Source organism: Gracilinanus agilis, chromosome 5 (genome assembly GCF_016433145.1).
Source record: "Gracilinanus agilis isolate LMUSP501 chromosome 5, AgileGrace, whole genome shotgun sequence".
Taxonomy (NCBI): Eukaryota; Metazoa; Chordata; class Mammalia; order Didelphimorphia; family Didelphidae; genus Gracilinanus; species Gracilinanus agilis.
Genome location: NC_058134.1, coordinates 180,421,274 through 180,447,877, shown reverse-complemented (window position 1 = coordinate 180,447,877; position 26,604 = coordinate 180,421,274). Strand labels below are relative to the sequence as shown.

The 26,604-nt window shown below is 37.2% G+C and overlaps 1 protein-coding gene across 2 annotated transcripts in view; it reads right to left on the bottom strand.

Annotated features, from left to right (window-relative positions):
- PRKCQ (protein kinase C theta) overlaps positions 1-26,604 on the bottom strand; it is a 135,279-nt gene that overhangs the window by 43,942 nt on the left and 64,733 nt on the right. For both annotated transcript variants that reach the window (XM_044678354.1, XM_044678355.1), the window contains exons 12-13: positions 13,163-13,254; positions 9,789-9,851 (exon numbers count right to left, since the gene is read on the bottom strand). In XM_044678354.1, coding sequence (XP_044534289.1) covers positions 9,789-9,851; positions 13,163-13,254 — 155 coding nt within the window. The remainder of the gene's footprint in view (positions 1-9,788; positions 9,852-13,162; positions 13,255-26,604) is intronic.

Sequence of the window (26,604 nt, the reverse complement as noted above, 5' to 3'; positions counted from 1 at the left end):
GTAAGAGGGGAATATTAGCAGTCTGCTTACCAGACTACTTACTACCTACATTCTGAAGGAGATCTCTGAATATTAAATCAGCTTCAGGTGGATGAATGGGATCATTGAGGAAAATCAGGAATCTGATTTCACAAAGTTGTGAAAAGACTTTGCTTACTTTTCTTTATTCTCCCTCCTTTGAAAAGAAAGCTCTAATCTGGCTGACCACAGCCTTAGCTCTTGTCCCTTTTTGAAGACTTCAGTTTTAGTGCAGAAAATGACCAAAGAAAGAGGGAGTTGGATTAGATGACCTCAAAGATGGCTTTTAGTTCTAAATCAATGTTTCTATTTTATAAAACTCAAACTTTACTCAGGATAAAGAGGTCTTATGCTTTGATAAAAGTCAGCCTGTAATTCTTTGACTCTGATCCAACAGGAAAAGCAACCTCTTCCCTTTACACAATAAGTTCAAATGCATAAAGATATAGGGGACCCTTCCCCCCCCATAAAGAATACATTCAATTGCTGAGCCACACAACTCTATTGTTGGCAGTGATGGAAATAATGATAGTAATAATAATTAATATATAATCCTACTATGTGTCATACATTGTGCTAAGAGCTTTATATATTATCTCAAACCTCACAACAAACTTGATTATTATCTCCATTTTCATAAATCAGGAAACTCAGATGAACAGGTTAAGTGAATTGTCCGGAATTACATAGCAAGTAAGTGTCTAAGAAGGGATTTGAACTCGGGTATTTCTGATTCCAGCCCAGTGCTCTATTTACTGTACCATCTAACTGCCATTGTCCACAGAGCCAAGTGGAACCAGAAAAAAAGTGATGTTACAACAAATCACATTTTAAAGACATATTGACAGGGATTAAAAGAATGCATGACCAACACTTTCTTGTCGAATTCAGGCATCGTATATGAAAAAAAAAATGAAAGTGGTATCAGTTGATCAGGAAAGATAATGTGGAATATGGCAGCTATTAAAGGAATAAAGCATGTGGTCCTTAGTTCATGAACTGACTTAGAGGCTCTCAAGATTGTACTCTGAAGACTCTCTTCTTCTGTGCCCCTGTAGAGCCAGGTATGGCTTTGACTAATCCTACTGTAACTTGTCTAATGGGATTAGGTGCAACTAAGGGGCAGAATGTATTGGAAGTATTTTTTCCAGTCCCTTCATATTTGCCTGCTGATCCATCTCATAATAGATGAAGTATCGAACAAAAACTTGGGATGAATGTTAATGTGTCTAATGAATTCATGTAGCATACTTTAGAGTTTAGAGAGAAACTCAAGAGAGTTAAGATTTGCAATAACTTTCAGGTTATGGACCAACCTCTAATGACTTTTCTTTTTAATAATCAGGGGAGGTATTTGCAAACCTTTCCTGCCTTAGTCACGAGATAAGTAATATTCTTCTTGCACCCCCCTGCCCTTTTAGCCTCCTTTTCTCTTTAGCCAGGATGTGTATTGTTTTGTCTGTTTTTTCACTTCACTGGAATGTTTAGACTATAAATCAATCCTTTTAGAGATCAATTGATGCTAAATGTTGGGAAACAAATAGGAGAGAATGATAAACTGTTTAGTCTGTGAAAATAAGTTGCTTGGATCCAGGGTACTGAGTTTGAAGTACTAGTAGGAAATTCTGGTCAAGATAAAGAGAGTGTGATGAAATAGAGCTCTGAAACTCAGCTGAGAAATTGGAATTATCAGAATAAATGTGGATGTCATCTCTATAAAGGTAATAGCTAAAGCTTGGGGGGAAATGAAAAGATCAAAGGGTAGGTGAGAAAGAGAATAACCCCCCAAACACCTTATGTACATATGATTTTCTCTGTCACCTTTTATATAGATGACACCCACATTTATTTTGGTAGCCCTGATAAATGTATGTATGATATATGTATGTACACACATATAGTGTGTAGGTATCCCAAGAACACATTATTTAACAGCCAGTGAAGGAGACAAAAAACAGAAAGAGGACTGAAATCAATCTCAGAAGTCAAGGGAAGAAAGTATATCTTGTAAAAGGAAGTGTTCATCAATGTCAAACTGCAATGAGGTCCAAGAAAATTAGAACTGATAATAAGGATGATCTGGAAATAAGGATGATGGTGGTGTTTCAGTTCAGTAGTAGCAGAGGTAGTTCAGATTCTTTGGAAATAGACCCCAAAATGAACGAGAAGTGTTACATGTAACTAAACATCTTATAAGGTCCTCTCTGGCACTTTGAAGGGGAATCTATAATTTCAGTAACATGAGTACTCACTTCAATGGTACAACGTGCAATAAATACATGTTTTCATCCTGTACCAACTCTTGTCCGTGTCTTTCTGTGTCTCTTCTATGGAAAGTTCATCCAGTGTATGGAAGCTTTGCCCAAAGGTCTCCTGACATGATTGTGTTGATCAATGGGGCACAGATGTTCCGTGACTCTTTTACCTTTGCTTTGTGACCAGCTCACCATCTTTTCCAGTTATAAATCTCTTTTATGCATCATCCTTCATTGGTTAATGTGCTACAGTAGTCCATTTATACCCATCATGTATCTCTCTGTTGTGCTTTGGGTAACCCGTAGTTTTGTTCTGAGATGGAGGTATGACATGATCTGATACAACTTCAGGGGAAGAATATGAAGAAGATAGGTTTTTGTTTCAGGAAGAATCTTGAGGTCATTCAAAGTGTTTCACCATTTTACAAATACCATCTAGTCCACTCTCTCCCATTCAGTTCTGGGTCTCATTCACTGTCCATATTATAATATCTGTCCAAGGTATGGACCAGCTCTTTGGACTACACACCCAACTGCACATTGTAGTTTGGACGCCAAGCATTTCTCAGCCACTTGGATTTCATCTGTGTATGGTTAACTTTAATTCTTTTGAGTGATTGGAGATTCTTTAGAAGGCTCCACAATGCAGTTCAAGGAGGGGCTTACTGTAGACAATAGAGTGCCCCAAAATAACAGAATCCGGAGAACCTCATTTTCTATAGAGAATTCTTTCATTTGGACTCTGTGATGAACGTTCCTCTTGTCCACTTTTGGTAAGTTAGTTTCACCATTTTATGCCTCACTGGATACTGATAATCAAAGGGTGACTAAAAATTTTAAAAACCAATCTTTTAAGGATTCTTGTATGTTTTGACATACATTTAGGAAATCTCTTATTGGAAGAGAGTTTTAAAATATATTTCTTTATCTTCTGTAAAAGATGTTTACATGCAATGTAATTATCTTCATGGTGATATTTTAGCTTATTCTGATCATTAGTAAGGCAGGATGTCTTATGTTTATAGTTATCTTTGGTTATCTGAGAAAGACCATTTCCACCAACTATAACCAGTAAGAATTCACGAGTCATCCTATAAAATTTAGTTGCAATTCCCTTTTGTCTTGTGGTCTCATTTATATCAGGAATATTGATTGTTACGACTCAGATCTTCTAGTAATATTTTGATTCTCTGGCCCCTGGTCAAAGGTTTCATATTTAGAGTATCAAGAATTGTTAATGTTAATAAACTCCCTAAAACACGGTGATTGTTAGTACCTTCTACTCCCCCTTTCATCCATTCTGCCATTGTTATTAAAGAGATGGAATGAGATCACCAGATATTTTTCTTTGTTTCATGGGTTGCCATGACCAAATGCCATGGCAAATCATAGCCAAACCTAATGACCCCCCCTGCTGATATAAGCCTATATGTACTTAAGCTGATTTTTAAAAGCCAGACACAAGTTTAGAACCTGCCAGAGCTCATGCTTCCCTAACACAACTTTTGCGAGCTCTAGGTAGTCTTCACACCATGATGAGTCATTAAAGTAGGACTTTAGGGGAGATCTTCTATTAGCTTATTTAGAAGTCTGGCACCTATAACAAGAAGGCTAGACACTATTTGGAAAACTGGTTCCTATTTTGTAGTGCCTTCTTTTAGAAAAATACTTTTACAAGTTGGATCTCATCCAGAGGAAGGTAAACCAAGATGGTAAGGCAGCTTTAAATATTTTTTGTTAAGAGGGTGATGTGATAGCAATTTTCGAATAGCTAAAAAAAGTATTATGGGGATAAGTATTAAAAATGTTCTGCCTGGGCTCCAGAGTTATTTTTGTTGTTTGTCCTTGATTTTCAAAGAGGACTGATGACATCATGGGTGACGTCTTGCCTGTGAACTGGATTGAAGTGCAGGGTTGCACAAAATCATCAGCCTCCCTCTCTCTTTTCAAAGACTCAGTGGCAAGATGAAAGTCAGGTTGATCGGGGATGGCACAGGATGCAGTAGATGACTTTGGCGTCTTCGATGTCTGATGCAGCTCTAAGTGCTCCAAAGTACCTGCTTCTACCACTACCTTCATGGCAGTTGGAATAAATTGTTCTCATCTTCCCTTTCCACTGGGAAGTCTTCATATGATTAGGCTAGACACCCCCCTGAGTCATGGATCGTTTTGAGGCTTGTCATTTGCTCTCAAGCTGGTCTAACCCCTCTGCCTAGATGGTTTTGCCTGAATGAGGCTTCCATGCCATGCATGATATAAGTTCTTGGAGCCACAGGTGAGAGTTGGGTTTAAAAGGTGGACATTAAAGCTTGGATACTCAGCCCTGAAAAGGGCTCAGCAAGCCCCACACCAGAGATACTAGTCCTCCCTGAATGCTCCAAGTGTAGGACCCCAGGTTATAGAACTAACTGAAATGGGTAGGAGTTTTAATAAGGTGGATTTTAGCTCAACATATAGAAAAATTTCCTCACCATTAGAAATCCTCCAAAGGGAAATGTATTACTTTGTCGTAATGTTTCTGACCACATGAAACAGTCAAGCAGAGGACAGTTGACCATTTCTTTTTTTAAAAAAATTAACTCGCTTTTACCCTCTGTCTTAGAATTGTTACTAGGCAGAAGAAGAGTGGTAAAGGCTAGGTATTTGGGGTTAAGTGACTTGCCCAGGGTCACATAGCTTGGAAGGTGTTGGAGGTCGGATTTGAATTCAGGCTCCCCCATTTCTAGGGTTGGTTCTCTATCCACTGAGCTACCTAGCTGCCCTTGGCCGACTATTTCTTGAGAATGTTGTAAGCAGAGTTCATGATTTAGGTAGGAGTTGGAAAAGAAGATCTATAAAGACTCTTATCTTTAAATCTATGATTTTCATTCTTACATTCTGTGAATACTCCCTCGGCACTATTTAACTTTTATTTTGTGCTTTAAGAATTGAGAATAGTCAAGAGAAGCGAAGCCCTTGCTTTCTCTACGACTAAAACCAAAACAGATTAGATGAGTCAGAATAGACTTAGGAAACTAATTTCTTAACAAGTCATTTTCTCCACCAACCTCAGATACAATATCGCCACTAAATTATTTACCTGCCAACTTAATTAGCTTTCAGCAGCTACTAAATCTTCCAAAACATATTATATAATGCACTCATGAATTTTAAGATACCACACATAAAAAATTGCCTAATGTATGTGTGATGCATATATTAGGCAATTTATATATACATACCTACCCCCATCAATTGAAATATAAAGATTCCATGTGACAACCAAAACGGAATACAACAATTGCAGTATGATATGGTGAACTGGGAGTTATGATCCTCTATGTTCTAGTTTAATTCTTTCTCTAATGGATCCTCTGTGACCTTAGAAAAGTCATTTTACTTCTGTTTTTCAGTCTATAGTTAGATGATCTTCACAAATATTGTTTCAGTGGGTGTTTTTTTTTTAAGTTGGTGAAGCTATATTATGAATTATTATTTGTATTATATTATATATTATGTATATTATATTATAATTATGAATCATATATTATGATTATGAAGCATCCCATCAGGACAGCTTCATAATCTACATCCAAAGAACTTTTGTCTCATTTATTTATCATTGTCAAAGATCAGTTACCACAGTGACACTGTGGCAATCTGTTCAATACATTTTTCTTTTGTGAAATCCCTAGGACCATTTCCAATTCCTTTTCTCCTGGCAGAGGACCCTACTTCCTACTTTATGAGAAGATCAATGTCATTCATTGTAAGGTCCCTCATCATTTCTCTTCCTTATTTCAAAGACACTCTACATCTTTACATAACCATCTTCGCTTTCTTTTCTCTGACCTCAGAGGAGGATGGAACGTTTCTCTTTGCCAATGTTAGTCCCAACATATGTTCTTAAAAAAATTTTTTTTAACCCTTTCCTTCTGCATTAGAATCATCACTGTGTATTGGCTCCAAGGCAGAAGAGTGGTAAGGGCTAGGCAATGGGGGTTAAGTGACTTGCCCAGGGTCACACAGCTGGGAAGTGTCTGAGAACAGATTTGAATCTAAGACCTCCTGACTCTCCATCTGATGAGCCACCCAGCTATCCCCAACACTTGTGTTCTTGATTCTGTCCTTACTGTTTCTTTCATGCATGTGTCCCATTTATTATTCCCTATCTTTTTCAATATTAACTTCTATCTACCAGATCCTTTCCTGCTGCTTACAAATCGTCTCCAGTCTCATTTAACTTGAACAAACCCTCCTTTGAGTCTGTCCTTATTCCTATGTCTCCTTGGTATTTTAATCAGCTCCAGTCTGTCTGTTCCTTACTACTCATCCAATTTCATTTGATTCAGTAATATTGTTAAGCATATACTCACTATATGCCAAGCACTGAGATAGGTCAGTAAAGGCTTAAGGACAAGTGAAAACAGTCCCTGACCCCATGGAATTCACGATGTTCCTTTACCTTTTAATTCTAGGTAAACTGACCTCTTGCTCTACCATGATGCCGAAACTGCTCTATCAGGTCATCAGCAATCTTGATGGCCGAATCTGATGACTTTAAAAACATTTTTCATCCTCTTTGGTACAACTGTAGCTTTCAAAACTGCTAACACTGTTCCCTGCACTCCACTTTCTAGCAGGTATTTTTTCCTCTCTCAGTTGCTGAGACAAGGTGCTCTCTTTGTCCTCTCATTACAAGTCTCACCAGATAAAAGGAGTCTTGGGTCTATTATGGTTCATTATATCCTTCTGACCTCGAATAATGGGGGTCTCCCAAGTCTCTGTCCTAGGCATGATTCTTGTTTTCTTTTTCTCTTTCTTGGGGATCTCCTTAGTTCCCAGAAACTCAATAATCATCTCAGGGAGGATGACTCTAGTACCACCAGGTTCTGTCTTGTATTCCATCTCTGTGTCTGATCATCTTCCAGACATTTCTATCTGGATTTCCCAGAAACACCACAAACTTAACTTGTCTGTGGCACTTTGCTAACTCTAGGCACTTTCCCTGGAGGGAAGGGAGTTGGGATGCCATAAAGATAGAAACTACTAGAATAATCAATTCATATGTGATTACCAATGAATTATACGAATCCCTGCCTTCATTCATACATAGTTTATTCACGATTGATGCTGGGTTTCCCTTAGCTTGTTTGGATCGATGGCAAAGGGTGCCAACTCCTTCCCCCCCCGGGAATAAAACAGCACCTATCTCAATGTCTTGGCATCATTAAGGTCAGTCAACAGGCTTAGTAGAACTGACCAGATCCTAGCGGGATCGCAGATGTGTGGTAGCATGTTCTACATCAGTATAAAAGGGACTCATCTTTTGTTTGAACATCAATAATTATTCCTAGAAAAGTTCTCTATGAGTGTGGTTTGTGACTGTCTTTGGAATTCAGAAATGGCTGTTACAATGTCTAAAATTATTCATTTCCTCCCTTAAACTTCCTCTAACCCCTTTCCTTATTTCAGTTGAAGATACCACAATTTCCCAGGTATTCAGGCTTGAAACCTCAGTCATCTCTCTCTCTCTCTCTCTCTCTCTCTCTCTCTCTCTCTCTCTTTCTCATCTATATCTATCTATCTATCTATCTATCTATCTATCTATCTATCTATCTATCCACTTGCCAAGCCCTAATGATTCTCCTTCCACATCTCTCCTTGGCTTCTGTTCCCTTACACTTCATATACTACTTAGTACATCTCCATATTCCCCTCTCCTTCCCACTCCTAGCTATTGTGGAACACAGTCTCCTTGGATGCATGAACTACAATATTTTTCCATCTCTAGCAATTACTACATTCCCTAGTATATGGCACAAACATTATAAAGGTTTGAAAGTTAATTGTCAAAAAGATGTTCCGTAGAAGTATTTCTCCTGAATTATTGAAACTAGATTCCTTTAAGGACCCACAGTTCTTTTTAGCTACTCTTGATGGAAATCATTCTAAAACTAATTCTAAACCTCCCTGCTTCTTAAATAGAGTACACTGATGTGTGTTAGGAGATCAACCCTTCTCCCTCTCACTTTCCCCTACATTTTTAGAAATATTGAATATTTTAAATTGCTTCAAGCCTTTGGACAAATCTGGAAGAGAAATCTTATCAGTTTTTCTTTAATTATCAATTCTCAAGGGATGCCTGCTCTCTTCTCTCCAGATAATCCCAGGAAAAGATTCTTCCATGAACTAATTATGGCAGGAACTGTACAAGGGATAGGATTTTTTATCTGTTCCACATTAATGAGATTTTTGTTGCCATTCCTTCTCCAGCTCATTTTACAAAAGAGGAAACTGAGGCAAACAGGATTAAGTGACTTGCCCAGGGTCACACAGCTAGGAAGTATCTGAGGCCACATTTGAACTTAGGAAGTTAAGCCTTTCTGACTTCAGACCTGGCATTCTATCGATTGTGCCACCTAGTTTAATGATAGGAATCATCAAAGTAAGGAGGGAAGAATTCTTAATTACTTCTGGGGAAGTGTCCCTTGAATTCAATTTGGACCTGTTGAAAAGAAGTATCCTTCAAGAGAGGGATCAAAGAGGGACTAAATGGTTTCAGGAAATGATTCTCTAAGGGCGTGCCCCAAAAGTTAAATGACTATTATTATTTTTTTTTGATGAAGCAACCTGTTAATCGAACTTTACCAGAAGAGCGTTTTATTTCTTTGTGGAGTTTTGTTTACTGTTTGGGAAAGATATAACAGTAACTCTGAAATGGCTTGTGTTTGAAATTTTCAGTCATGAGGTAGGTTTTTTCTGTCTTTGGTTCTGTTTCATTCTTAGCAGAAACGCATACTCAAATTTAATAAAAATTGTTCTTGGCAGGCCTGTATCTAAAATGCAGGCTACAGATTTTCCTTTCACTTTGAATATAAAAACCTTTTTTTTTTGTTGTTGACTTGGAAACCATCACCAGGAATATCAATCATTATACTTTGCTTTAATACAATTCTGCCTTCCTCTTCCAGTGATGTTTTCCCTTTACCTCACCTTCTCACCTTCTAATGTTTGGCTCCTTATTGATTTGCACAAAAAGAAGCAACGATGGAATTTAAAAATAGGGAGATTATCTCTACTATAAATAGATGACAAGAAGTAGCCAAAATCAAGATGAGAGAGGGCCAAAAAGAAAGGGGTGAGGAGAGAAGAAAATGATGGAAAAGGCAGCAATGTGGTACCATTTCTTCTGGATATATACATAAGTCTGAGAGGCAGGGTGGCCCTGTGGAGAAAGTGCTAAACTTGGAGCCAAGAACACCTAGGTTCAATTCTTGCTTCACTGTATTGTCATGGACCAAATCTCTTATGCTCTTTAAGTTTCAGGCTTCTCTCTAAGACTGTAACATGAACGGAGCTCCCAAATGGAGAAAACCATTGTTCGTAAAGTATTGATATATGTACACAAGATGTAGGGGCAGAATATCCAACCATGAAGGCAGGCTGCTGCCTCTTTGATAAGCCAGTTGTTTCAGTGACATTCAGATGAATTAAACAGGAAAAAAGTACTAATTTTCAAGAAACAGAACATACCTGTAGATGATACCTTTCGAATGAAGGAACTGTAGACCAAGAATGATTTCAGCAGCATAAAACCTGGGGAAAATATTGAGAATCAGGAATTATTTCTGATGCATTTTAAACAGCCGCTTTTTCAGGCTGCTTTTAAACTGCAGGACACACATGATTTTTTTCCTCTTGTGGTTTTAAATTAAAAATTTTAATTTAAATTAAAAATAATTTTTACTGAAAAATTTGGAAATCTAAATTATAAAAATTAGATTTTCAGATGTTTTAGATAACCATGTATGACTAGAAATATCAAGTGCATTATCTTTAATATTTTAAACATTTCTTAGAAGTACATGGCTACATAGTTGCCCTTAATGATTTCAAGTTACTGGGCTTGGAATTAAACTACATTTTCAGAGTATCAGATATGATTCTGCATCACCAACAATGATATCTGCAGGATTACAGAGGATGGGAAAAGATGCTCCAGCACTGGTAATAGTCAAATCTTCTGATTTTTAAAAAAAGTAGAGGATGGAATGTGCAAATTATACTCTGGGGTGTTTGACTTTGACTCCTAGAAAAATCCAATAGTATCTTTTAAAGGTATGGCTTGTAGGGATTTAGAAAAGGGAGACAATGATCACTGGGGGGTCAAAATGACTTGATGAAATAATCCTATTTCCTTTTCTGACTATAACTTGGCTGGTAAATCAGAGAAAAGGCAGAGTAGTGGCTAGAGTGCTGGGCCTGAAGTCAGAAAGACTCATCTTCAAATCTGGTTCAAATCTGGTCTCAGACACACTGTTTGCCCAGGGAAGTCACTTCACCTTGTTTGTCTTAGTTTCCTCATCTGTCAAATGAGCTAGAGAAGAAAATAGCAAATCACTCTAGCATCTTTGCCAAGAAAACCCCAATGGGGCCATGAAGAGTCAGCTACAACTGAAAAATCATTGAATGTCAATAAGATTCAGGAATGTCTACACACAGAGCATTTCAGCAAAGCAGTTAGCAAAAATAAAGTCCTCATGGAAAAGCTGGAAGAAAGGTAGGCTGCTTTCATTTTAGACAAGAGGGAAAAAAGTAGACTAGATGATATTACAATTAATTTGACTCAGGCAGTTAAAAAGCTGGATCCAAAGATTATTAATGTTATTAATATTGCTATCAGTTATCATTAATCAATTAATTATACAGCTATCCCTTTCACATCTCCAGGGTTAGGGGTACTACACATCCCCACAATCTGGAAAATCTGCTTAAAATTTTTTGCCTTTTGCATTATTTTTGTAAACTAACTTTTTTACTTATTTTAACTAAAAAGAGAAATTGTACATATTTATGGCATTAAAAGATAAAATGTTGATGTTATATGATACTATACATATATTTTATGTACCTCTCAGTAAACTTTTTCTGTGGAGTCTGCTGGCCTTGGCATGTTATCTGTGGCTTCTGCAAAACTCCACCCCTCTGCCAATTCCCATTTAATTCTTATGCTAATCCATGCTATAGCCAAACCAGATGGCGAAAGTCTAGATGTGGAAGGGCTACCTGTCATCATTAGTGATAAATCTCATACTGGAGGGAGTTTCCTCTCAATGAGTATCAAAAGGAGTTGGCTTTGTGCTACATTTTCATCAGGACATACATGAAACCATAGATGGCACGCTTTTCAAATCTGCGTGTTGTACAACGCTAGAAGAAAGTTAGATAACATGTTTGACAAAGGAATCAGGAACCAGCAAGATCTGGGCAGGCTAGAATTATTCCATGAGAGGAAATTTAAAAATGATATTCATAAAATCCGATGTCTGGGTGTGAAAAATCAACTGTACTAATATAGGAAGGGGGAGGAAGAGCTAGCCAATCATTTGTGTGAAAAAATTTAGAATCCGTTAACGACCATATATTAGGCATTCCCTAGGTGCCAGGCACTGTGCTACTTGCCATGGATTCAAAAGGAGGTGAAAGATAGTTCTTGCCCTCAAGGAGTTTGCTGTCTAGAAGGTAAGAGGATTCCCTGCTCAGCCTGAGAAGAAGGTGTGAGAGTAGACCAAGCTAATGAGTTCTCCGGCTGCATTTTGAAGCAAAATATCCATAATAGATACTAGTTCCAAGATGTTTTGCCTTCATCTGACTATTTCATCTGGTGATTTCTATGCACATTTAAGGGGAACTTTGATAGACTAAAGCATATTCAGAGGAAGACAGCCAAGATGATGAAAGAACTGCTGCCCATGCCAAAGGAAGGCTGGATATCTTTAGGATAAGAAAAAAGAGAAAAGATTAGAAAAAGAAGACTCAGGAGCCCATGAACATCAGCTATGCTATCTGAAGGGCTGGAATCCTTCCTGGAAGAAGGATGAGACTTGTTTTGCTTGGCCCCATAGGGCTGAACTAATAGCAACAGATGGAAGCCAAAAAAAAAAAAAAAAGGCAATTTGGGGCTCAATACAATGGTTACAACAGTTCCAAAGTAGAAATCTGCCTCAAAGTGTAGGGAGTTCCTCCCTCACTTAGAAGTATTCAGTCAGCCCCTGGAGGATTATTATTTAGAACCTGGCTAGCATAGTTGAACTTTGAGATCTCTTTAAACTCTGAGTTTCAATGACATTGGAGAAGGAGGAATTGAGCACAGAGCTTTTGTCTCCAAATCTGGTGTGCTTTCCGTCATGCCAGTCTTCAACAGATTGATTTAGTCATAGGCTACAAGTCCCAATTATGCAGAAATGAACATGGTTGCAAGCCCTGATAGGGTTTGATCAGAAATTAGTTGTCTTATTTAAAGACCAGGAAAAACGAAACCTAAAGATTCACAATGGGAGCCCCACAAGTTTTCCTGTCAGCCACATCCCCTGAAGTGGAATTAGGAAGTGGAAGTTCTAGAATTGGGCTCTGGAAAGTGGGGAAATAATAAACTAGGGATAGGATGCCATCCTCAAAGGAATGGGGAAATGTGGAGGAGACTTAGATGCAGGGCGTGAAGATAAGGAGTTCTGGTTTGGGATGTGTTGAGTTTATGATGACCAAAGAGAATCCAGTTTGAGCTGTGCAGCAAGTTGTTTGAGATGTAGCTAAGGTCCAAAATTCAGACCAGACTTGTGGCTGTGTTTGTGTAGGACACTCTCCAGTGACAAAATTCCCTTTACCAATGCAAATCAGGAATCATCCTTCAATTATTATAGTCTTAAAACAGTCTTATTATCTGCGATCCTAAGAAAATGTTACACAGACAAGATAAGGCAGAGGTAGGACTTGAACTCAAGTTTTCCTAGATGAGAACAGTTTTTAAAATCCATTATGCTTGGGTTGAATTGGTGCCCTTTGATCACTCACTACACATTTAGCAGCACTGGCAATGAGGAAAATACCAATCATCAGAAGGCACTTACGTGGCCCTAGAAAGTTCAAACTTGTGGCAGTTTTGGATATGGTACATCAGGTCTCCTCCATTGAGATATTCCATCACAAAAAAAAGGTTTTCCTAAGGGAAAATAAAACAACTGTGATTTTTTTCTTTCCAGAATAACAAAAAAAATTAAAGTTTTCTTTTAAGATTAGTATCTTTAAAGGAAGGGAAATGTGGAAAAACTTTATGAAAAGTATACAAAGTACAAAGAGCACACAAATGTAAATAAAGCATTCATTGAGTTAATACCCAGAGACTCTACTCATCCTACCTAAGTCTGCTCTGTAGTGTTTCAATATGTTAGAAAGCTGGCTGTTGTCTTGCTAGTTTGAACCTCAATGGGAAACACTTTGGTTTGGAGTGAGTGGAATACATAGAAAGATGGGACACAGATTCACACAAGGGTGGAGGTCTAATTGAATTTTCACAAAGGACAGATAAAGAAGTATTCATGAACACATGGTAGGAGTTTATTAATTGGTGATAACTAGTTGACAGGATGTATCCCAGTGAGAACCTTTTGAAGCCTGGGACTCCTGATTGCCCGAGTAAGGCATTCATTCATTCATTCTGTACCTTCATGAAGCACCTAACCTAAGCAGATGAATAAGTTATTGAGGACACAAGATGATGATGTGGTCCCATCCCTCAGAGAACTTATTTTCTAATATAGCATAAATGTGCAGTAGAAAATAAAAGAATCTAGACTATTAGAGGTGGAAGAATCTTGTAGATCATCTTTTTTCACAATTACAGAATCCTGGGACTTTGGAAGCTATCTTGTCCAACTCATACTTAAAAAAAAAAAAATCTCATCTGCAACTTCTCTGACAATTAGGCATCCAGCCATGGCTAAAAGACTTCTAGAGATGGGGAAACTAACTACTTCTTGAAGCATCCCATTTCACTTCTGGATAGCTCTAACTGTTAGGGGGCAGCTAGATGGCTCAGTGGATAGAGCACTGGGCCTAGAGTCAGGAAGACCTGGGTTCAAATGTGGTCTTAGATACTTACTAGTTGTGTGATCCTGGGCAAGTCATTGAACCTCTGTTTGCCTTAATCTGTTGGAGAAGGAAATGGCAAACCACTCTAGTATCTTTGCCAAGAAAATCCTATATATAATATGGATGTGCTATGATCCATGAGGTCACAGAGTAGGACATGTCTGAACAATTGAACAATACTATTAGGAAAATTTTTCCTTACATAAATTTGAGATTTATCTCTCTGATTTCCACCCCTTGCTCCTTGTTCTCTCCTTTGGGGCAAAATAGAACAAATCAGATTCCTCTTTCATATGACAACCTTTCAAATGTTTGAAGACATAAATTGAACTCTTTGAGGGCAGCGGAGTGTCAATTTTTTTTTTTTTTTGGTATTCTCAGTGCCTATCATAAAACTTGTTACACAGCAGGGACTTAATAAACGCCTGCTAATTATTTCCCCCAAAGTCCTCTCTTATCTAGGGTAAATATCTCTATTCTTAAACCAGCCCTCTTATAAAATGCATTGAAGAACTTTGCCATCTGACTAATCAATGCCAACTTTTTGAACTTAAGTGTGGGAGTTTACTAATAAACTAGTAAGTTTTACTGTATTTTATTGGGTCCTGTGTTCTAGTTTATCAAGATCTTTCAGGGTTTCTGTCCTTCCAGCTTCAAGTTCCAAGTAAATCTGCTGGACTTTTCACCCAGGATTTGTATTCAAATCATTGATAAAAAAAAAAGGGCCGAGGGCAGATTTTTAGAGTCAACTCACCCAGCAAGGAAACATTAAAACTTGGTCATTTCATTCCTTCCCAACACTCTGATTATTTTTACTTCATCACTCTTCCAGAAAAAGTCTGTTTACTTTTTCCCAGTTTGATTAACAGAGTACCCTGTATTAAGGCATCCTAAAGCTCAAACCAATCTGTAAGAAGCCAGATGTGATAACCTTTGCTCCTCAAGAAGAGGAAAATGATAGAGAATCACATTTATGGGAAGCATGGCATAGGGGATAAATTTAAATTTTTGTTCTTCTTGAGACCCAAACTCTTATATACTACCTCTAACACTTACTACATGACCACTGCCAATTGCTTAAGCCTTTCTGATCCTCCATAACCTCATCCATAAAATGGTGGTGGTGGGGGGTTAGAATTGATACTTTCTAGATATAAATTTTTGTTTCTTGGACCTTAAGATGAATCATCCCTGTAGCGTGATGCAGTGGAAATAATATTGGATGGGGAATCTGAAGATTCGGCTCTAAATCCAACTCTACATGACTATGGGTATAAGCAGACCTTCATAAGTGGAGACTGGGCTTTGGTTTCCTGATGTGTCAAATGAGGAGGCTAGAGGAGCTGACCTAGGATGTTCTCTCCAGTCGAATGTTTCTCTGCTTTTTCCTATCTTTCAGGCATGATTTCTCCCACTGAAGGTTTACAGGATATGAGTTAGCTATGATATCCAGTGAATGGGTTTAACTGGTACAGCCTTAGCCCCTCAAGATGCATATATACCAAGGCTACTAATCCCAGAGACTGGACATTACATCCCATTCCACTGCCTCAGGCTTTTGCCACATTGGCTGAGTTTGACTTAAGTTTCCTAGGTCCCTGACCATTATTCCTCACTCCCCATTAGGCAATTTAGGAAACAGCCTAATTTTCTTAGTTCTTACTACATTGCTATCTTCTCCCTGGATGACAGGGCAATCTCTGAGTGGGACAAGCCAACTCTTTGTCGAAAACTCTTTAAATTTTGAGACCTGAAAGGCTCTGGTCTTTGAACATAATGTGAAAGCTACTGCTAAGTTACCCTTGGCTAAGGGCGATGCGGGCTGCATACCGAAATGGTTTCCTTTGACTTTTATTCTCTTCCTGACCTTGTGAGTAGTAATAAACTCTGTTAACTACCATCTCTGTGTTGTTCTGCTGTTCTTAATCCTAACTCTTCTGCACTATGTGGGAGTCTGTATTTCTTTAAAAAAGAGAGACTCTCAAGGCCCACAATTGCTTTTATTTAGCTGGTCTTGTGAAGCATGCAACCAGGGATGGCTGGGGGTGGAGAGTATGTAGACATGTGACAGTGAGTAGGGGTAGTGGATGTAGGCATATACATTTGTGTGTGTGTGTGGTGGGAGGTTTAAGTGAGTGATGATCGTGGGTGGTGATGATGAGAATCTGTGTGTACGTATGTGTGTTTTGAAGTTGTGACAAAGACCTTTTCGTAGATTATTTTTGAAAAAAAAAAACAGCCAACAAAACTGGAGTATTTAAAATCTTTAAGAGGGTAAGCTGGAGTTCAGAATCACACCCACCCTGTCCTCCTGCTATCTCCCTCTCCATTTTATAGATCAACAGACTATAAAAAAGCTTACAACATTACGGAATTTGTGAGAGTGTAGGTTCCTCAGTGGTCAACTCATGCCCCGCCAGGAATAAATTACACACATATACCCACTGTTAGCTTCTTTTTGAAGACTTCTAATGAAAGGGAATCCACTCCTGGAAACAGCCCACTGCACTTTGGATATTACTGGATTAGTAAGTTTTCCCTGTTTTTGAATAATCTTTCCAAAGTTACAAACAATGCCTTAGTTTCCAAATTCAAAATCCTTTTCTTAATTCTCATTTTCTTTCACCTCTCCTCGGTCTTTAATACTGTTTATCATTTTCCTTTCCTTGATATTCTCTTCTAAGTTTTGGGGACACCACTCCCTCCTGGTTCTCCTCCTATCTATCTGCATGCTTTTCTGTCTCTTTTTGTTGGATCTACCTCCAGATCATGCCATCTTACTTTATGTGTCTCTTAAGAGTTCTGTTCTGGATCCTTTTTTCTTCTCCCTCTCTGCTACTTCACTTTTCACTTGGTGGTCTCATCTGCTCATATGGATTTAATCACCATCTCTACGATGATGATTCTCAAGTCTTCGTATCCTGCCCAATCTCTCTGCTGACCTCCAATCTCATGTCTCCAACTGTTTTTCACATATATATCAATTGGATGTCCACTAGACATCTTAAACCAAATATATCTAAAACAGAATTCTTTAGCTTTCCCTCTAAAGTCGTCACACACACACACACACACACACACACACACACACACACACACACACACACACACACACCCTACCTTTCTTATTACTTTGGAAAGTCACACCATTCCCCCAGGCCTTAGGCTTACAACCCAGGATTCATTCTGGATTCTTTACTATATCTAACCTTCTCATATCCAATCTGTTGCCAAAGTCTGTAGATTTCACCTTTACATCACCTCTGGCATATGCCCCTCCTCTTCTTTGATACTGCCACTATACTAGAGAAGTACTTTATTATTTTATACCTGGACTATTGCAATAGCCTGATGGTGGATCTGTCTGTTTCAAGTCTTTCTTCGATAACTCCAATCCACTCTCCACTCAACCACTAAAGTGATTTTCTTAAAGTGCAGGTCTTTTAAACAAAGCACTAGTAAGGTGATGATAGCACTATATCAACAAGGATCATATACCATGACTAGATAGTTTTTATATCAGAAATGCAGGGATGGTTCAGTTTTAGGAAAATTCTCAACATAATTGACCATATCAGTAACATAGCCAACAGATTTTTCTAGTAACATTTGCTTTCATTAGTATTATGTGAAAACTTTCAAACTACATCTCTGTTCCAAATAACAATGGCTTTTGTATAATACAGAGTAGGTGGAATTGCTTTTCAGTACTTCAGAAAAGAAATAGGAATAAACTTAAAATACATGTTGATGTGCTCTCTCCTCCCTCTGTGTCCTCCTCCACTCCTCACTGATACTTTTAACAATATTAGATGAAAAATTCTGTGTAAGTGCAAAGAAGCAGCTTTAATGAATTCCTAGAAAGTGTCCTTTAAAAATTTACAAATTATCAAGGGATTGTGAGAGAGAGGGGCATTGGATAAATAAACCTAATCATCATTTTCCAAGTGTCCTAGTTCAGTTTTTCATCATTTGCCATATTTAATTTAGGATATGTATTTGGGAATTGAGATAGGATCCCACCTTAATTCAGTGATTATACTTATGAAATATATATTGTAATAATATTAACAGAAAAATGATGATGAATAGCATGTTGAATGTCACATTTAATACTACTGTCACTTTTTATTGGCTACACAATTAATCTGTTAAAACAGCTCAATCTGGTTCTCATCTATACTAAGTTAGGGACATCATGACAAGCCAAATCACTTGTGTGTCTTCATTATTTTTTGAGGATAGCTCATTTCTAATGCTTGGCTATTGGCCAAATGGGAAGGGAAAGCAAAGTCCAGAGAAAGGTTTGGCATGACCTTGGAAAATCATGTCCAAGGTTGATTCTGGGTTTCTCTTCTAGGTAATTGTATACCATGCCTGTTCTTCAACCATGGCTATCTTAGAGCCATGCCAGGCCTAGTGAATTATGATCTTATGTCATAATGAATTTAAATGTGTAATGAGGAAAAAAGGAAAAATTAAAATGTTGAGGTTTCATGGAATGAAGAGAGAACTAATTTTAGATCCAGAGGAGTTGGGTTTGAATCCATCCTTGGAGGCTTACTACCTTGGGATTGTGAGCAAGTTCTGTAGCCAACTTTGTCATGGTTTCTCTATCTGTAAGATGAGAATGTAGAATAGATGCCCTTTCAGTTGCTTTTAGCTCTAGATCTATGATTGTAATTCTGAGTTACCTGCTGGCAAGTGCCCATAACTGTAATCTTGAAGTGTATATGAACTTTTTGAAAATTTTAATTACAGACTTCCAAACTGATGGTAAATATCACAGACCCATATGTTTGCTGGAGGAGATGGAAAGAAATAAGACCTAAGGAGCCATCAGGGCAGAGAGGCCAGGGACTAGTTTGGACTCTTGAGGGGTCATGGCCAATTACAGTTGTCTACACTACTGGGGAAGGTCAGATGAAATAATATGGTTAGTGGAAAGAGGCTTTGCAAACCTTCAAGTGCCAGATAATTGCTAGCTGTGATTGTTAGCTATTATCAAGGGTACACAGAAAGAAAATTGGATGATTTCTAGATTTTCTCATCATATAAGACTCAGTCTTGGATTCTATTCTCTTTCTCTATGTTCTGTTTCTTGGTAAAAACATCAGCTCATCTGGGTATAATTATCATCTCTATGAAGATGATTCTCAGATCCATATATTCAGTACTAAACTCTCCTAAGCCACAGGCCTACGTACTGTTGAATGGACACTTCAAGCTGGTTGTCTTGTAGTTATCTTAAAATCAACATTTTTCAAACAGAACTCATTATTTTTCACCCTAACTCTCCCTTCCCAGTCATTCAAACTCACATCCTGGGAATCATGCACCATGTTCTCTTTCTGTCATATAATTCTTCCATAATGTTCTTACCCCTGTCCTCCTTTGAAGCTCCTCATTAGTGATGTGTTTCAGCCCCTTTACAACAAACATCTGTCTTTCCATTACCCTTTGTGTGATCACCATCAGTTATTTGAAGACAGTGGTGTTCTTTGTCTGGCTTTTCTAGAGCAACAATGACGAAATGTTTATATTGCAAAAAAGGGCCTTGGTTGTAATAAGAAGCTTGGAATTAATAAAAGATAAAACTGCTTTGAAACGTCCTGAAAGCAATTCAACCTGCTTTCCTCCTCCTTTTCAATTCTATGGCTGGTCATTATTCATTTGAACATTCTGAGATTATATGTATTATGTGTATATGTGTGTGTATACATATATACATATATATGTAGTTATATATATTTACATGCATATGGGCAGCTAGGTGGTGTGGTGTATAGAGTGTCCAGCCTAAAAAGTCAGGAAAATTCATCTTTCTGAGTTTAAATCTGACCACAGATGCTTACTAACTGTGTGAACCTGGTCAGGTCATTTCAACTTGTTTGCCTCAGTTTCCTCATCTATATAATAAGCTAGGGAAGGAAACGGCAAACCACTCCTGTATCTTCTTGGTCAAGAAAACCCCAAATTGGTGACCTCCCCAAATGGAGACCCAAAGAGTTTGATATGACTAAACAACAACAACATACAGATATATATTTGTGTATATACAAATACACACACAGACACATATATATATATATATGTACACATGAATTACTGGACAGTCTTTATAAGGTATCCATTTGGATGTGTACTGAATTCTGTGCAATGAACTTTTTTCACACATTCAGTCTTTCCTGAGTGAACAGGACAAAAACTTCATTAACTGATTAGAGATTTCTTCTAGGAGGTTTTGCAATGGTTGGAATTTTAAGGAATTAACACAGTGTCATACCTCCTTGACCTGGCCTCTGTGCTGGATTGCTTTAATTGAAATGGTGAACACTTTTAGTGAGCCTATATCTCCCTATTTTATGCTTTGCCTAATGTTTATTATCAGTTGTTGAGAAGGGTTATTTCTTGTTCTGCCTGCTAAGGAATTCTGAATAATCTTGATATATGGATGGGAGACACCTTGTTATAAGAGTCTGTAAGGTGGAATTTTGTTCTTTAGAATCTTAAAAAAAATCTAATAAAAAATGGGAGAGATGATAGGTGTTAAATTGTTAAATATCACTCGTGTCTTCCATTGCTACTGTCTTCCTTCTAATCTACCATATATATATGTGTCTCTCTATATATACATATATATATATATATATTTGTATGTATGATTGCATGTTATCTCCCTCATTGTTGTTTAGTTGTTTTAGGGCCCAACTCTTCATGATCCCATTTAGGGTTTTCTTGGTAAGGATATTAGAGAGATTTGTCATCTTCTTCTTCAGTTGATTTTACAGATGAGGAAAGCAAGGCAAACCGGGTTAAATGACTTACCTGGAGGGCACACAGCTAGGAAGTATCTGAGGCCAGATTTGAACTCATGAAGATGAGTTTTCCTGACTTTAGGCATGGTGGTCTATCCACTAATCAGCTAGCTGCTCTCATCTCCCTCATTTGACTGGCACTATTTTTACCTTTCCTTGTATCACTAGTGCTTAGTACAGTGTCTGGCACATCATAAATAGTAAATGCTTTTTGATTGACCATTGCTTGCTGGTTCCTTACTAATGCCTTCACCCGAGGTGCTCTCAATTAGTGTATAAATGGCCCTTATGGGGGAGAAAACATCCAATCTGTCAAAGTATTTTTTTGTAAATCTTTTTCATTTTTCTTCTTTTTGTCCTTCTCTTTCCATTTTTGTCCTTGAATGCTCTTTGGAATAGTTGAATGATTTGCTGTGCTTTTGGATGAGAGAGGTAAACTGGTTTTATCTTTTGCCGCTTCTCTTGGCTTTCTGAGATAATAGTCCTCATAAATGTCCAATGTTCTTCCCAGTAGAGCTAAAAAGGGGAGTGAATTGGACCTATTATTTCACTGCGATAGCAAACTCTAAGCAAGGAAACTCCTTCTCCCCAAGGCTCTACAGCTATAGTTTTAGAAATACTTAGAGCAGAAGTATTTAATTTGAGAGCCCATGTCTTCTAGAGAGTGGCAGGCAGAACCATATTAAAATATAATTGAAAAATATTTCATAAAATAAAAACATAATGCAAAATAGATGATATTAATTTGTAGCTTTCTAGTCAATATGGGGTTTTCATTTCTATTGAATTGGATGCCACTTGTCTAGAGCCTGGAAGTTGATCTAGGGTCACAGAGCCTGAATGTATATATTCAGACATGAGACTTGAGCCCTCCTCTTTACTCTAACCCTCTACTCTTTCTATAAACTACAACATAAACAAAAGAGCCAAGCCTTTCTTTGTTGTCCTTAGCGTTCCTGACACTTATTTCAGGACTAAAGCTTGCTTCCACTTTTTACAAGTTAAAAAAAAAATCCAAGTTGGTTGATGAATTCTCAGTACATTTTCTCTCGTTCATTTACAGCATCTTTTAAAGTTCACTGACAGTGACTCAGTCATCATCCCACCAGCTCTTTCAGTTGCTTAAGGGATAGTCCATCTTGACCTGGTGATTTTAACTGATCAAGAGAAGCTATAGGTTCTCTCTTAGGCTCTCCCTCTTTATCTTGGATAGCAATTCTCTCTAAGCCATTTTTGTTCTTTTCTAGCACAAAAGCTATTTTTCTTGATAGAGAAAAAGAAGCAAAATAAACAGTGAGCAGTTTTGTTTTCTATTGTCCTCTGATGTTATCTATTTGTCTATCCTTCTCCTGATTCCAAATCCATCACTCTAGCTACTTTACCAACTTTACTTTCCCCTCTATTGTGAAAAGAAAATAAAACCTTGGTTGCTTTTAGCTATCCTCGACAGATTCAGATCATTCTGAGCTTTATCGCTCAGGATGATAGTCTCACAAGATCAGATCATGCTTGGGTTCACTTCAGTTTTCTTTTTTCTTATTTCCAAAAAGACATTTTATTTTCCTCATTACATATAACAACAATTTTCCACATAAGTTTTCTGAAATTATAAGATCCAACTTATCACCCTCCCTCCCAGGGTTATTACATATATTATCATGCAAAACACCTTCATATTAGTCATTGGTGGAAGGAATACTCATATAAAACTAAAACACAAACAAAAATGAAAAATAGAATGCTTTGTTGTATATTCTGACTCCAATAGTTCTTTCTCTGGAGGTAGATAGCATTCTTTGCCAGGATTGTCCTAGATCATTATATTTCTAAGAGTAGCTAAGTCTTTCACCATTGATCACCATACAATTTTGCTATCACTGTGTACAATGTTCTCCTGGTTCTGCTTATTTCACTCTGCATCAGTTCATGTGAATCTTCCCAGCTTTGAAATCATGAAATCATTCTGCTGATCATTTCTTACAGCACAATAGTATTCCATCACCAACATATACCACAATTTGTTCCGCAATTGATGGATGTTCTTTTAGTTTTCAATTCTTTGCTACCACAAAAGAGCTGCTATAAATATTTTTGTATAAGTAGGTCCTTTCCCCCTTTTTTTGTCTTTGGAATATAGATCTAGTAGTGGTATTAGAGGATCAAAAGGCATGCAGTTTTATGGCCATTTGGCATAGTTCCAAATTGCCCTCCAGAATGGTTGGATCAGTTCCCAACTCAACCAACAATGCATTAATGTCCCAATTTTGCCACATCCTCTCTAACATTTATTACTTTCCTTTACTGTCATGTTGGGTATAAGGTGGTACCTCAGAATTAGTTTACTTTGCATTTCTCTAATCAAGAATGATTTAGAACTTTTTTTATATGATTATTGATAGCTTTGATTTCTTCATCTGAAAATTGCTTGTTCATATCCTTTGAACATTGGTAAATTGGAGAATAACTTGTACTCTTATAAATTTGACTTAAGTTCCCTATAAATCTGAAAAATTAGACCTTTATCAGAGAAATTTGCTATGCAATTTCCCCCCAGCTTCTTGTTTCCTGTCTAATCTTGGTTATGTTGGGTTTGTTTGTACAAAGGCTTTTTAATTTAATGTAATCAAAATTATTCATTTTACATATTGTAATGCTCTTTATCTCTTGTTGGTCATAAGTTCTTCCCTTTTCCATAGATCGGATAGGTAAACTATTATGTGTTCCCTAATTTACTTATGGCATCATTATTTATATCTAAGTCATATATCCATTTTGACTTTATTGTGGTATAGAGTGTGAAATATTGGTCTATACTTAGTTTCTGCCATACTATTTTCCAGTTTTCCCAATTGTTTTTGTCAAACAGTGAGTTCTTATCCCAAAAACCTGAGATCTTTGGGTTTATTAAACATTAGGTTGCTAAAATCATTTACCTCTGTATATTGTGTAAACAATCTATTCCATTGATCCACCAATCTGTTTCTTAGCCAGTACCAGTGTTTTTGTTTTTTTTTAAACATTTCAGTATCAGTGTTTTGATGATTACTGCTTTACAGTACAGTTTGAGATTTGATACTGCTATGCCACCTTCCTTGACATTTTTAAAAATTATTTTTCTTGCTATTCTTGATCTTTTGTTCTTTCAGGTGAATTTTATTATTTTTTCTAGTTCTATAAAATAATTTGATGGTAGTTTGATTGGTAAGGCACTGAATGAGTAAATTAATTTTAGGTAGAATTGTCATTTTTATTATATCAGTTCAGTCTACTCATGAGCAATTAATTTTTTCCCCAGCTGTTTAGATCTGATAATTTGGGAAAAGTGTTTTGTAATTGTTTTCATATAATTCCTGTGTTTGTCTTGGCAAGTAGATTCTTAAGTTTTTTATATTGTCTAGAGTTATTTTAAATGGAATTTCTCTATCTCTTGGTGCTGGACTTTGCTGGTATTATATAGAAATGCTGATTCTGTGTATCCTGCACCTTTGCTAAGGCTATTATTTCAACTAGTTTTTTAGTTTATTATCTAGGATTACCTAAGTATACTATCATATTATCCACAAAGAGTGATAGTTTGGTTTCCTCATTGCCTACTTTAATTCCTTCAATTTCTTTTTCTTCTCTAATTGCTAAAGCTAGCATTTCTATTACAATATCAAATAATAGAGGTGATAATGGACATCCTTGTTTCATTCCTGATCTTATTGGGAAGGCTTCTAACATTCCCATTGCAGATGATATTTGCTTATGGATTTAGAAAGATACTACTTATCATTTTTAGGAAAGGCTCATTTATTCCTATGCCTTCTAGTGTATTTAATAAGTATTGTATTTTATCAAAGGCTTTTCCAGCAACTATTGAGATAATCATATGATTTCTATCAGTTTTGTTATTGATATGGTCAATTATATTGATAGTTTTCCTAATCTTAGACCAGCTTTGCATTTCTAGTATGAATTCCACCTGGTTATTGTGAAGGCTTGTTATATATTACTGTAGTTTTCTTGTTAGCATTTTATTTAAAAGTTTTGCATCTAAGTTTTTCTCTGTTTTTGCTTAGGTAACTACCTTATTTGAGACATGAAAAGAATTTGGTAGGATTCCTTTACTGCCCATTTTCCCAAATAGCTTCTATATTATTGGGATTAATTGTTCTTTAGATATTTGATAGAATTCACTTGTGAAGTCATCTGGCCCTGGGAATTTTTTCTTAGGGAATTCATTCATGGTTTGTTTTTCTTTTTCTGAGATGAGATTATTTAAGTATCTATTTCCTCTTTTGTTAATCTGGGCAATTTATATTCATCTATTTCATAATTTCCCCCCCCTTCCTTTTGTTCTTTTGTTCGTCCCTTCCTCTCCTTCCCTCTCTTTTTCACACCCCCTTTACCTTTTGTTCTAGAAGAAATACTATGTGTTGGTCCTAAGGAAGAAGAGAGGTAAGGCTAGGTAATTGGGGGTTAAGTGACTTGCCTAGGGTCACATAGCTAGGAAGTATCCTGAGGTCAAATTTGAATCCAGGACCTCCCATCTCTGGCCACCTAACTGCCCCCAATTTTCTTTTTAAAATAAAATTGTATGTATCTTTTAAAAATCTGAGTGGCTTGGTGAGTTCCCTGAAAAGCCTCCTCAGACTCATTAGACAGTCACTCCCTTTCTTCTCCAAAATGATTTTTCTTTGTGTTTTCATAATTTAATTTTACTGTTCTACCCCAGTTTTCTACATTTTAGGCCACCCTGGGGTTAGGGTTCCTAGAGGCATCAGTGATATCAATTAAATCACAGATTGGCTCTTACAGAAAGCTTTCCCATCAGGCCTTGTAATTAATATAGTTCACTGGCATCAGAGTGCATTTTCTGAATATCCACCCATGATTCACAGCCTCTACTAATGACACAATAAAACATTAAATGTCTTGTGGGGTTTGAGCTTCCAATTTCCACTCTATAAGGAAGGTCATTTTTAGCTTATGTCTGACAGCACAATTACATTAAGGCCTCTGGAAAGAAGTAAATGATTGAGTAATGCTGAAGCACCTCTGTCTAACAAGAAAGCATTTGACATACTCTTTAATAAACTGTATTTATTTATTAACATCCAATTTTATAAACATAGCCATGGTATGCTATTCTGGGCACTATCACCTATTAAAAAATGGAAAAGTCCAACTAATTTATAGCTCTGAATTTATATCTTCCATTCAACAAAGGCAATAGTCAATACTTGGTTAGAGAGCCATCCCAGCTCCTTTGGTTGTGCTCTGCTAAGGGAAAACTCCTAGATGGTTTTCTAGAGTTGTAGAGTGAAGGGTATGTAGATTTTGCAAAAAAACCCTTATATTTGGGGAGACATTCGCCAGGATGGGAACTCTTTTTCTACTGAAGATTAGCAAATTCTTAATATAGCAACAAAGACTCTGTCTGTCTGTCTGTCTAAGATATGCACGCATTCACTGAAGACCTCTGAACAAGAGTGAGTGAGGAGGGGACCCTTGGACAGGGTTTTGTTCCTGTCAACCCTCAAACACTACCTTAGAGAAAGGGATGATCTCCATGGAGAGGAGAAGAAGTTCCTCTGGAACTCCCTGCACAGATGAAATCA